Below are 14,268 nucleotides of genomic sequence, written 5' to 3' on the forward strand. Positions count from 1 at the left end.
CTGAGTCTGTCAATATGTGGGTCAGGTGACAGATATCTAACAAAAAAGGGCAGGTGTTTTACAGTGTGTGACACCATGTGAAACATTAAGTTCAATACAATACATTAAAAAGGTCTATAATGAGGCCAAATATATACACACACACATATATATAATATTTTAACCAGGTTATAGACAAAAGCAGAACAGTATAGCGCTGATACGTATAATCCTAGCTTATATTATTGGCATTTTTCACTGCCAATATTATTAATTTATTTAATTTTTATAATCTATCGATTCTTCTTGGTATAGCATCATCCCAAATAAAGCGAATTAGGAAACTTGGAAGCTTTCATCACCAGCTTACTTCTTCAAAAATCATTCAGATCAATGAATTACCGAGTGCTTGATCTCACTGTAGAGAAAATAGGTTGATGCTTGAATATACCTTCAGGATGGATGAGCAAGTGTCCATCTTGTGTCCTTTCTCACCCCATCTGCATTACACAGCAGCAATAAGAACAAGTCCAGTGACCACTGGAATAAGGTTTTTTGGGGAAAGTATCTGTGGTACCTCATTGTCATTTAAGTGCAAGTTGTTGAGATTGAAGCAGGAATCATCATGTGATGTCCATTCTCTGAATCAGGAATCATCGTGTGATTTCCATTCTCTGCATTAAACAGAGATTAGATAGTCATCATAGTGTTTTCTGGTGTTGGATCACAGATCCTGTGACAGAAGATGGGAAACTTAATTTTTCCATTTAATGCTGTCAAAGGAGCGCTTGAGAAGATCGGAGTGTTGGTTATGTGATATAATTATGGATGTCTGTAAATGTGTAATGGTGGAAAAATTATTTACCTTTTTTAGGTCAGCATCTCTATTTTTAAAATAGAATAATGTGTTATTGACCCTTCTGCTGGCCAGTTGCAGTTTTCCAACATTTTCTGTCCTGAGAAATCAGTAACATAAATTAGAAGTTTGGTACAAATGCATTATGCATATAGCATATGGTGAAGGCTTTTTTTACATGTGTATATTGAAAAGAGGGAGCCTCAGACAGCTTTTTGCTGATCTTCTCTTCAATCTTCCAAGCCAGCAACTGATTCTCTGCAACTTACTCTGCCTTCAAACAGGAAAACTAAAATATGGAGCAAATTACCTTTTTGCCGTGTATAGAACTGCTCTTACTATAGGTCTTCAAAATTATTTGTTTTGGAACCAAATGATATATTCAGGATCTCTTCTGAAGCCTTGAACTTCTTTGTGTGCTAAGGAAGCAAAACCTATACCAGTGCCATCTGGAGAACGCCCTCATGATTCTTGCTTGCCTTACATAACACTGTTGAAATCAGGATGCATAATTAAAAATATCTGTCTGTACCTGCAAATTACTATTATTTTACTATTATGCTTAATAACCAGTATAAGTGGATACTTCAAAGTAATGTGCAACTAATTTATTTTTTTAAAGCCAGACATCTTATTAACTTTGCCAATAACTAAACGTTCACATTTCTTCAGTGAATTCAGCTGAAGGATGTAACTTTTTTTGTTGTTTTAAGGTGAATAATTGCTTCCTTTCCTTTTGTAGGAAATTGGCCTACTGATATGAAGTGGTCATAAAGAGGAAATTGGTTTTAGCTGAGCAGTTGCAAGCAAGAAATATAGCCTGGGGCTTAACATGGAATCACAGGCCTTTCAGGCAGTGGGTGACCTTTATTTTGGTTTTGGGTTTTTGAGACAGATTGATCAGCCTTAACACTCTGGAACAGAAGTCTTTTAAGAATTGAATTTTTGAGGTGCTAGATTCCTCTAAACTTATAATTTCATCATAAAGTTATCTTCATAGTATAGAAACGCATTGAAGCTCAGTTTTATACCATCTAGCAAGGCAGAACTTCTGGAGTGGGAATTCTGCTCATTGCAGATTTTTCTCCACACATAGAAATCTTGAGAATGACAATGAAAGTGGAAAAAATCAAATGGTCCTTTTGTCAAATGGTGGCCCAATGTACAGAGGTTACAATAATAATGAGTAATAATTGCTATATTTGTTTTAACTACACGCCTATCCTACTCTGTACTTACCCAGTGTGGTCTCTAAGGGACAACATTTAAACATGAACTCCAGGAGTTGTAGTGAGTCAGAAGTGTTAAATTCTTAGTGGCTAGCTCTGTTTTGGAAGCAAGGCACAGTGAAACAGCATGGAAGGAGAAACCCTTGTCTGGATGCCATTTCCAGGGAGTGCTGTGCCTGTCTGAGAGACCCATATTTTCAGAGCTGTCCCCACATACTGGTTATCTGGGGAAAGAATGAACTTTGCAGTGGAGAGGCAGCAAAGAGTACTCTATGAGCTTCTAACAAGAGTTTCACTTGCCCCCAGAAAAGGATTTTTGGACTAAAGCAGCCAGCAGGTGTTATTTCCTGAAAGTTCAGAAGCATTTTTATTTTCATATATACCAGTATTCATATTTTACCAGACATAATGATTTAAGTGTTCACATTCTGAGCATAATCACAGATGAAAAGACCCAGTGGTCCGTCATAAGAAGGTGGGGCTTTTTTCCATTATTTAAACATTTGTGACTTTTTAGAGGGATGCGTCAAATAGAAGGGGGCCTTTTCTTGTGTTTAAGTAGCCCTTGAAATTCTGCTACTGTAAAATGCTTGATGTTGTATTAATATGTGCAAAGTCTCCTTTAACTGTTACAGTTTACAGGACTAAATGAGGTTTAATACTCTGCAGTGCACTGTGGAGGAGAGACAGAGCATCTCTTGATGTTTCATGTTTTGGAAATGGTTACAGTTACCAGGTAGAATGATTGCAAACAAACAAACGGGTAACTGACAACCTTGGGAGACAAATTATCAGTGTTCAGGCCATTAGAAAACATCTATTGTCTCAGAGAACTATAATAATCTACAACAGGGTTTAACCAGGAAGGGTGACATTTTAAGATATCTTAAAGTGAATTATTGATCACCTCTTTAGGGTAACTGACATATCTCTGAAAGCTTCAGGCCATGCAGTTACTTCAGGTTTCTAATAATAGCAAAGAACATGAGCAGCTCTTGAGCTGGCATAAGTCGTAGATCCAGAGATTGCCTCCTACTCCAGGATATGCATGTGACAGAGTACTTGTATTAGGAAGGGGAAGTTCTGCTCACAGGCAAGTTTGTGAGCATACAAAACCTAACAGAGGGGACAAAAACTATGGAACGCTGAAAGCTGCAGTGTTGCCTTTCACTTTGGAGCCAGTTCTTTTGGTCTACTGAAACCTGCACCAGCAACACTGAATTCAAGGACCTGAAGTAGTCTGCACTGAGCTCACAATCAGTTTTGTTGTTAATGTTCTCTGAAACTTGTGGCTTTGGTCAGAAAACTTATTTGAAAGTCACAGACTTAGAACCAGTTTATGGAAAATAAATTTCCTTCTCTCAGAATTCATGTAAAAAGACGTAAAAATAGTGTGCTTTTTTTTTTTTTATAGCACAAAGACTTTTAAGATTCTTCAGCTGTCTCAGACAGTCCTGCACATATGCAGCTACTCTTTATTCTTGTGAGTTAATCTGCGCTTACTATTGGGGAGAATTAGACTTGTGATCTACTGGATCCTTTTGAATTTTGAACTTTGGAATATGTTATTTTCTAGAAATCTCCTCTGAGGCTGTAGTTTAGCTAATGTCACAGAATATCTTGACAGCCCAGATATATAGTAATCAACCATATGTGTTCAGGTGCTAAATAATTCACATACACTCACTTTTGCCCTAGTCCATCAGGTCCCCTCAAGCTTCTAGATTCCTGTCAGTCACACATACCTAATTTCTCTCTAAGCTTCAGGGCTTTCTCCTTCCACCTGTGTCACAGTTTCCAAATACATCCCTCCCTGTCCTTTTAGTGCTGTCAGTGTATGAGATGGAAAACGAAGTATGTCATTTACCAGTCTTGCTCTGTAGCTCAAGCCTTGTCCCTGTGATTGTTTAGTTTGAATGTGCTCTACTATTTGTAAGGTCTCCCAAAGTGGCAGTGTGACAGCTAAGCATGCAGCAACTTTTTTGTAATAAAAATGCAGGGTAGAACGTATACACTACTCAGCTGTAATGTTAGTTGGGGGTTAAAAAAGGGTATGATCTGCTGAGAGTCAAGATGAATATGATTGTGGCTCTGTCTAGAAGTAGCAAATTCAAAGCACGATATTATAGCAAGTCACAATGGAGTGCTGTGTGCTATTTCCTTCATTAAATGCACACTTCTCATTATGGTAACACTATAAAATATTCTCAAGGCTTGAGATATTATACAAGTCCTCTAGCATGCATTGAAGCAGCATGATAGCTGTCAGAGGTCAGGAGCTCCAATCCTCAGAGTATAGTATGGGCAGAAGACTTCAGTTGTGAGCAAAACCAGCAGACAGAGCCATATGTGGCACAATTAGTGCTGCACTCAGGAAACTGGCAACCGTAAACTGGTTTTGTAACAGGTTATGTCTCATAGTCATTTTTGTAGGAGCAATGCAGTTGGTTTCAGAGGCATAATCTGAAATCACCTACTCTCAAACACATCCCCTAATCCCCAGATACTTATTTGGTTTTCTTCTCTACGTATAACAGTCACGTTAATACACTGAGGTAAGGAACACAGGTGTTTGTGTTCCTTACACAGTGCCCAGATACAGTGGAGGTCGGTGCTTAGGTGTAAGAGGCATACTTCAAAGGCTTAATGCATGAGGATGTTTTACTTAAATTACCCCTTCCGTTTCATTCATCTAATTCATCTTTCACTTATTGCCACTATGTGATAAAAGAGATAGTAGCACTCCAGATGGGATTATTGCAGAACATCTGTAATGTATCTAGCTCAGCAAGATCCTGCTCCTTAAATGGTGCTATTGCTAAATCTCTTCATAGCAATCTAAAGCAGAATTAGTGCGAATTAATTCACATGTCAATTTACATATTTAAGTTGAATCCAACCATTTTATCAACACAAGTTGCTCAGGAATGTTAGCTTTAGGCCAGAACTGTACTACAGTTAACTAGAAAAAATTGCTAGTGTGGTCACCTTTTTGTGAACAAGCTTTCAATATTTGAATTCACTAACATTCAAAATATTAGGAAAAGGTTTCTTTACCCAAGCAAATAAAAGAATGGGGTTTGGTGGCTTTTTGTGTGTTTGGATTTTTTGGAAAACACAAATTTTCTTTCAAATTCTGTTGGGGAAGAGAGAGTAAGGAATTGTAATTCATCACTGTTGGATTATACTGTTCTCTTTTTTTTTGTTTATTGTATGAAAGTTTTATCAGTAAAAGATTAACAGTTTTGTTTTTGTTTTTTCCTCATGGATGTGTTGTGCTTAATGTGAAACCATTTTGTCTTCCCTTCACAAAGGACCTGAAAGTTTCATTAGTTTAGTCCAGCCTAAAATGGAGTCACCTTTCTGATTTTTCTGTATCCTTGGCCAGATATCATTTCTGTCCTCTGGTTCACCTTTGAGCAACCAAATATTTTAGATCAGTATACATGTAATCAAACAAGCTGTAGCCTGGTTTCCTAACCTGTGCCCAACCCAGCCATCGTTTGCATTTCTAGGGATACTAAGAAAAATAATGCCTAGCATGGGCTGAGCTACCTCCATGGGGCAGGAGGAGGCATTAAGGGCAACAAATCCATGGGGCTGGAGAAAGGGCTGTGTCTGAATGGGAACAGGTTAATCAGCAGAATGTGTCAAATAAGGCAAGATCACAGAATCATTTAGGTTGGAAGGGTCCTCATTGGATCATTTGTCCAATACCCCTGCTCAAGCAGAGTCAGCTGGAGCAAGCTGCACAGGACAGAGTCTGGTCAAGTTTTGAATATCTTGGCAGATATTCAAACCTACTCCACAACCTTCCAGGGCAACCTCTGCCTGTGTCTGACTGCCTTCACTGTACTTCTTTTTTTTCTTGTGTTAAGCTGGAATTTAACGCATGTTAATTTGTGCTGTCTGCCTCATGTCCTGTCAGTGAGCACTGAGAACATTCTGATTCCCTTGTCTTCATTATTTCCCATAAGATACGTGTACACATTGATAAGATTCCCCCTGAGCTTTTCTTTCTCCAGACTGAGCTGTCCCAGCTCAGTCTCTCCTCATATCAAACATGCTTTAGTGCTTTGATCTCTCAGTGAAGCGTCACAGAGATGAAGTCCCTTCAGAAAGTGTCAGAGGATGGTACAGATGTTTTCCATTCTGTTCTTTTAGTAAAGGAAGCAGCAGAGAGGTGGTGGATACAAACTGATTTCTGCTTCATGACTAGTGTGTATTGCCATTGCAGAGGGCTTTCTGAGGCCTGCTATAGTCTTAGTTGATGTGAAGCAGGAAGGAACTATGGTGGCGATTTGGCTTTGCCTCCTACAACCCAGTGTAAGATTAGAGATCATCAATTAAAATTTCAGACCAAAACATTCTAAACACTCATAGAGTTCCTAAAGAACATGCTGACTTGAAAATAGCAGGGAAATCTGTCCAACATACATTCTACCATTCAGTATACTTAGTTTATCTCGCTATATGCCTCTGTTCTACAGCACGAGGATGACCAAAGACAGTTCGGTGTAAATCAGCTGTTAGAAGATACCTGTGCCTGGAGACTGACTCGGTAAGAACACTGGTATTTAATTTCTATTTGTAATGGTTCATGTTTGTAGTGAGCCTCCTGGTCCCAGAGGACAATTCCAAGACCTGCTGGTAACAGAAATGGCACCAAAGAGAAAGAAAATCGGTGTAAATGTTTTAGACTCTTATTTCCAGACCTTCTAATTGCTTAGCAAAAATCAATAATAATTTATAGATCTGTGTAGTTTTTCCCTGTTCTCTTCCTTTTGATGTCGTAGAAGGTTTTATTCGAGTTTTCATGTTTCCTAAAGATTCCAAGGATTGAAGGACTCACCATTTTCACATGTGCATTGCCCTTAGAGAACTTTTAAGAGTAAATACTGTAAAAATAATAGGTTTGCTCTTCATTATTCCTGGTTTTCACAGTTGAGTGATATTTTATTTTGGTTTACTTTTTTAATATCTGGTTTACTTTTTTGTCTAGTTATGACAAGCTTTTAACTTAGCACTCAAAGTGCATCTGACTCTAAAGCTAACCTACCATGGACAAGCACTAAATGAGATAGATTCCTCATTCAACTTTCATTATGCTCCATTTCATGCACTTAGATAAAGAAGCTGTTAACAGGTTTTTGTGATGTTTTTCATCAGTATTATATAGTGCATTGCCAAGAACGGTCAATGCCACACCTGTCATTTAGCAGATGGAGGAAAACAGAGAGGTGGTGACTTGTTCAAGGTGAATATCTGGTCCTTACTGAGGACCCATCTGGTTTCCTAGGAGCATGGCCCAAATTTCCATTTTGGTCTTGCTATAAGGAGATTAAACCAATCATACAACCTATGCACACATTTCTTATTGACTGTTTTATTTCTTGCAATGTAAAGCTTGTGGCCTTTTCCACTGCAAAGAGAGTCTTCAAAGGGGGTATGTAATAAAAGATGAGCTGGAAATTGACTGTGGTCCACAAAATTTCCTCTGATGCTGTAGGGCAATAAATACTTTCTCTGTTCAACCACAAGTTCAGTAAATATTGAAAAAGTAAAAGCTTGAACTCTATTTGATTATTGTTTCCTGCTTGTTCCATGGATCATTGACAGGTAGGAGAAAACATTTTCCAGCAGGGATGACCCAGAAAAATCAGTGATCGAACCCTGTGTTCTCAATTGTATTTCTAACTTATCTGAAGAAAAACAGGGAAATAGCTAGGTGACAAAATTTTGCTAGCCATAATGTGCACTGGAGCTGCTTGTGATGACTTGCAGAAGGATTTTACAGTGCTGAGTTGAGTATGTGATAAAGTGGCAGATGAAATTTTGAGAAGATAAATCTGTAGATGAGAGGAAACAGCCTTAAATTCACAGATGAAATCATAGGCTCTGAGTTGCCTTTCACTACCAGGAGTGAGTTCTTGGGGTTATAATAAATAGTTCTGAGTGTCAGCTTGGTGCACAGCAGCTGCAAAAAAGATAAAACAAATGTTGGAAATTATTATGAAAAAAATGAAAAATGAAAAAAAAAAATATTAGGCCACAGTATCAGTGTAGGATGTTCATTTATCTTGAATATGGCCGACAGTTCTGCTTCCACCATTTCAAATATGATGTAATAGAACTTGAAAAAGTGAAGGGCGGCAAGGATGCTCTTGAGTAATGAAATGCCTTCCATATGAGAAACAAATAAATAACAATATTCTTCATCCTGATGAAGAGATAATAGAAGATGGGCAATTTTATAGATGACAAGTCTATGAAATCGAGGAACACAGAGAATGTCTGCAGAAAAGTATCATTTATTGTATTTTACTGGGCAGGATAAAGGGAGCATGAATGAAAGCAGCAGATTCAAAACAGACAAGAGTAGGTATTGCTTTGTATAAGACCTAATTAATTAATGTCTGGACACAGCCTGGCTTGCCCAGGACTGTGTCCAGATGATTTCTGAATATGTCCAAGGAGGGGTACTTCACAACCTCCCTGGGCAAATTGTGCTAGTGCTCAGTCATCCTCAATACCTCTTGTGTTAAAGTTTGTGCCCCATTGCCTCTTGTCCTGTCACCTGGCAACTGAGGAGAGCCTGGTTTCATTGTCTTTGCACCCTCCCTTCAGGTGTTTATATACATCAATAATAACCCCCACGCCTTTATCTTCTCTAAAATAAACAGTCCCAGGTCTCAGTCTTTCACTATAGAAGAGACACTCCAGTTCCTTAATCATCTTAGTGGACATTTGTTGGGCTCTCTCTGGTACGTCCATGTCTGTCTTGTACTGAGGAGCCTGAAACTGGACATAGCACTCCAGATGTGGCTCACCAGTGTTTAGTAGGAGGAGAAGGGTCATCTCCCTCAATCTGCTGATAACACTTTTGATGCAGCCCAGGATACCTGTAGCCATCTTTAGTCTTTTTTGCTGCAAGGTCACATTGCTGGTTCATGTTCAGCTTTCTGTCCAAGAGGACTGCCAGGTCCTTTTCTGCAAAGCTGCTTTCTGGATAGTCAGTCCCCAGCACGTACAGGTGCATGGGGTTATTACTCCCCAGGTGCAGGACTTTGCACTTCCTTTTGCTGAACTTCAAGAGGTTCCTGTTAGCCCATTTCTCCCGACTGTCAAGGTTTCTCTGAAATATCAGTACAAACCATTGGTGTATCGGATACTCTTTCCAGTTTTATATCGTCAGCAGACTTGCTGAGGGTAGACTCTACTGAGCCATCCAAATCATTAAGTAAGATGTTGAACAGTAAGGGATCTAGGACTGAACCCTGAGGTACACCACTAGCTACCAGCCTCCAACTAGAATTTGTGTCACCCATCACTACCTTCTGGGTCTGGCCATTCAGAAAGTTTTCAAATCTACCTCACTGTCTGTTCATTCAGCCCATAGTTTATTGGCTTCTGCATGAGGCTGTTATAAGTGACAGTGTCAAAACCTGTGATTATCATAATGGAAGGTTATCAGATTGGTCAAGTACAACTTTCCCTTGGTGAATCTATTCTGACTACTCTGCATCATCTTCTTATAGTTCACATGCCTGGAAACGGTTCTCAGGATTAGTACTCCATCAGCCTCCTGCAGTTCAAGATGAGGCTAATTAGCCAGTAGCTCTCTGGGTCTTTCTTCTTGAAGATGGGAGTCACATTTGCCTTCCTCCATTCTTCAGGCGTTCTTCCAATCTTCATGTTTGTCCAAAGATTATCAAGAGGGGCCTCACAATGACAGCTCCCTCAGCATTTGTGGGTGCATTCCATCAGAGAACTCAGACTTAAGTAGGTCCAGTTTAAGTATTCTCTAGCCTCATCCTCATCCATTTCCTAGTTTATTCCAGGGACTGCTCCCCGTAGGCCATGTTCATGAGTGGGCACCACACTAGACTCCTTGCACGCATATGAAGTCTTCTAGGGTTGCGCTTAGGCTTGCTCCAGAAAGTGCAATACATACTTTCCATGTTATGGTATGAAAATACCACCATGGTGGACTGCCTTATGTTATGTTGGGCATTTTGAACTGACCCCCTCCTTTCTAATGCATAAATAACCTACATGTCTTAGTAACAGTCGTAGGGAGCCTGGAGGGAACCAGGGAACCTGGCTTGGTCCCACACAGGGTGCACAGCTGATTCTAACTGTGGCTACTTCAAGTGTTGTGAACACAAGCCTTCATGCAGTCCTTAACTTAGGGATCAAAAACCTACTCCTTAGAGCAAACTTCTTCAGCAGTGTTCACATGTTCTTTTTCCCCTTTAGAGGCAACTAGTTTCAGTTGAAAGTACTGACACAATTATGTTGACAAAGCTTTGAAGCACTACCAAAACTATAAGATGAACCATACAGTGAAGAAAAGCCCTTATTCTTCTAAGCATGACACCTTATAGTACTTTTTTGTGAGTAGTCCAGTCAATATTATACCTAGTCATAACAGCTCTTTCTAATATAACATTCAACAACATTGTTCTGTTTATTCTGCACTGGCATATATCTTTCCAACATAATTCCTCAATTCTAGATCTGGCTAGGGTTGTAATAGAGGTGGAGTAGATGGATGCAGTGGTATGACGATGCAGTAGAATGGAAACAGAACAGAAACAGCCTGTGCAAACCTGCCTGGTGCCTAGAAAGGCCAGCAGATTACTTTCACATATTGTTGTGTCTTCACAGCTGTGAGTATTTAGATTAGCTAAATAAAATAATGCTCAGGGTTGCCTGCAGGTACTGTAGTTATATTTCTGATCATAGCACACAAACTTTTGTGTTTTAGAAAATGTATTGACTGAGATGCTCAGTTTGCTTATATCTAGCAGAAAGGAAACGAGCTGTTTGAACTGGCTTGAGATGAAGTAAAAAGAATGAAGTGGAACCTTACCTCTGGTATAATTGGGTTTGCTCTCATATTCTAATGTGAAAAAGTAAAACCAGCAGCCGCTATATTTCTTGATGCACTGATTTCATAGCTTGAAAACCAAACACAGTGTAAATCAATGACTGCATCAGAGCTACAGTCCATTGGCCCATAATCTCTGACACTGAGGTGCCAGAACTATAACATGATGACTAGCCTGATCCCTGCAGTTAGGCACGGCTTTAGGCAACATGGTGATGAACAGCATTTTAGAAAGAAAAACTGACATTGCTCTGTGGTAGGTGCTACTGCCAGGAAACTGAAAAATGAATGCTGTAAGCATTTGCTATATATATGATCTTCCTCCCATATAGACCAGCTGGGTTCTAAGAGTGACTGTTTCAAGTTGTTTATACTTTTTTTCTTTTCAAAATAATTGTAACATATTGCCATACTAAAAGATTCAAAACTTTCCTCAATGTCAAAGAAATCCTGAATGTTCATGGGCTGGTTAGCATTGCCATCTTTATACAAAGCTATTAAAGCTGTAGAAGTATGATATAGGCCCGTGTGATAACATATGGATATTGTTAATTATCTAGTAGTCAAAGATTGAGGATAGCATTAGTAGAGGTATTTTGATCATTGTTATAAGATGCTGGATTTGTTTCCTATTAATTATGGAAAATTATGGCTACTTTATTCACAGAATTCTTTAGGGTAGAATAAAATGATGGAAAATACACTATTTTTTTTAACCTAGTATTATATTATTATATTGACCTCACTTGGAGTATTGTGTGCAGTTCTGGTGTCCTCAACATAAAAAGGACATGGAACTGTTGGAACAAGTCCAGAGGAGGGCTACAAGGATGATCAGGGAACTGGAGCACCTCCCATATGAAGATAGGCTGAGAAAGTTGGGGCTGTTCAGCCTGGAGAAGAGAAGGCTGCATGGAGACCTCATAGCAGCCTTCCAGTATCTGAAGGGGGCCTATAGGGATGCTGGAGAGGGACTCTTCATTAGGAACTGCAGTGATAGGACAAGGGGTAATGGGTTAAAACTTAAGCAGGGGAAGTTTAGATTTGCTATAAAGAGGAAGTTCTTTACTGTAAGGGTGGTGAGGTTGCCCAAAAAAGTGGTAAATGCTCCATCCCTGGCAGTGTTCAAGGCCAGGTTGGACGAAGCCTTGGGTGACATGGTTTAGAGCGAGGTGTCCCTGCCCAGGGAAGGGCAGTTGGAACTAGATGATCTTAAGGTCCTTTCCAGCCCTAACTATTCCATGATTCTATAACTTTATTCTGAAGCCTGCATTTAGACCAAGCATGCTAATAAACATAGTTACCTATATGCATCAAGGTAGCAAAGCAAGCTCATATGTCCAGAACTACTTTTGAGCTGGGTAATGCTATGAAAAAGATGTTATGCATGAAGTCTTGGTCAAAGCAGAGAAGCAGCTTGTATTAGATGTGATTTAACAGGATTACAGGAGGAATTGCCAGGCAGCTACTCAACACATAAACTGCCTGGCTAGATAAGGCTAGTTCAGATTTGAACTAAAAAGCTGTAAAGGCAAAACCATGTGTAGGAGGAGGTGAATAGTAGGCATTTATGGGGAAATGCACTCTAGTATTAGCACAAGAAAGGCCACCTAACATTTCTTTATTCTGTATTATGATTTCAGTGCAATGACTCTCTTTCCTCTTCTTTCCATACAATATATATAATCAGAGTCTAACAATGTACCATAAAAACTGCACTTTGGACTGTAGTTGCAAATTTAATGTTTGGTTGCTCAGTTAGTCAAACTAAGATACAATTTCTCTGTAAACAATAGTCCATTTCCTCTGAAGCAAAGGTGACTTTCACCTACCAGACTGCAAGGAGGGGGAGAAAAATTCCTTCTAAGTCTTCCAAAGAAAGATCCCTAATAGAAAGGGTCAGTGTGAAATACAAGAGGGGAAAAAACGTCAAGAATAAAGTGATAGAGTAAAATAAACAAACACTGCAGAAAGGGTGTAAATAGCAATTTCCACTTTTTCATAAAACGCACACAGGAATCCTGACTACCACCAAGGACCATCAAGGCAATAGTATGTCCATTTTACAAATCAGTAGGCTAGGAAGGGTGTGGAAGTGGGAATTAAGGTTTCTCTGCCCCTTCCTGAAGATTTGACCTTGCAGAGAAGGCTGTCAAAGGAAAAGGAAGGTGTATTCCTGTGTGTAACAACCTTAGCCATAGTCTCGTAGGCACCTATTTGTTCCAGCTGACAAACAACAGCTAGAATTTCACTGTACTTGAAACATAGAAAATTACACAAATGCTTCTTAAAAGCAAAACTCTGATTCTGCTTATCTGTTGGGGATAGCACTTGGAGCTTGCAGTGCTAAAATGATGAGGTTTACAGCTGAAGCATCAGTCCAGGAGTTCAGTGTAGTGAGGTGTATACTCTAGTTCATCATCCTAATTAATTTAACCTTTGCTAGGGCACAGTAATTTGTGCAGACTTTATGGTAGCTTCTGTAGCATAACAAAGCATGGGACTATGGAGTCATGTACGCCTGTCTACAGAACTAAAACAGATTCACAGCTTAGCTAATACTGCGGAAAAGGCAGTTATTAAGACAGTGTGCACATGTAAACTCGTGAAATGTAAGCAAATTAAGTTTAATAAATTACGAAGCATTGGTTTCCCTGTTTAGAATACACAGTTTCATAATTGTGACAGTATGGGCTCTTGAAATGTAGTTTTCCCAGATGTTTTCCAGATGGTTTGCCTGATTCCCTGCAGCTTTAGTTTGTGAAGTGATTGAGAAAGAAGGCATTGTAGCATGTACTTAAGTTCATCCTTCTTCAAAGTAATATTTAAGCACTTGCTTAACCTTGAAGAGTAAAATAGATGGGATGTGGAGTTCAATAGACACTGAAATAGAAGATCACATACTGGAGTACTTTTACCTGGGAAACTTGTATCCTCCAGGTATGAGTAGAAAGTTTTTACATCTGTCCTTTGTAGCAAATGTCTACCAAAAAAACCATGGAGATCCAGGCTCAATTACTTGACGTTCACATAAGCACTTGTCTGCATTTTATGCCAGCATAAAATCAAAGTGTTCCAAATATATGGTGGGGGGTGGGGGAGAAATCTGGTCTCTTTATCCAATTGTTATTAAATTGATGTTGGTTTCTTTTTCTGATTTCCAGACAGAACCTTCTATCAGTTATTATGAAATATAATGGTCAAGTGGGATGTCTATTGCAAGATGAGGTATTTCTTCTTAGTTTGTTATACCAGAAAAGCATAAACTTCTACATGAAAGGTGTCTAATTATTAATCTGTCTCAAATGCAA

The 14,268-nt window shown here is 39.2% G+C and overlaps 1 protein-coding gene and 1 long non-coding RNA gene across 2 annotated transcripts in view; one reads left to right on the top strand and one right to left on the bottom strand.

Annotated features, from left to right (window-relative positions):
* Nucleotides 1-14,268, top strand: part of PIK3C2G (phosphatidylinositol-4-phosphate 3-kinase catalytic subunit type 2 gamma) — a 206,402-nt gene that overhangs the window by 20,318 nt on the left and 171,816 nt on the right. Inside the window, exons 6-7 of the mRNA XM_062616746.1 lie at nucleotides 6,555-6,625; nucleotides 14,122-14,185. Coding sequence (XP_062472730.1) covers nucleotides 6,555-6,625; nucleotides 14,122-14,185 — 135 coding nt within the window. The remainder of the gene's footprint in view (nucleotides 1-6,554; nucleotides 6,626-14,121; nucleotides 14,186-14,268) is intronic.
* LOC134162464 (uncharacterized) lies at nucleotides 7,424-12,395 on the bottom strand. The gene is made up of 2 exons (XR_009964337.1): nucleotides 12,262-12,395; nucleotides 7,424-8,041 (listed from the first exon to the last, which is right to left on the bottom strand). It is a non-coding gene; the product is annotated as an uncharacterized LOC134162464 (long non-coding RNA).

This window comes from Pezoporus occidentalis, unplaced genomic scaffold (assembly GCF_034315485.1).
Source record: "Pezoporus occidentalis ecotype Australia unplaced genomic scaffold, CSIRO_AGI_Poc_V1 ctg19, whole genome shotgun sequence".
In the NCBI taxonomy this organism is placed as follows: Eukaryota; Metazoa; Chordata; class Aves; order Psittaciformes; family Psittacidae; genus Pezoporus; species Pezoporus occidentalis.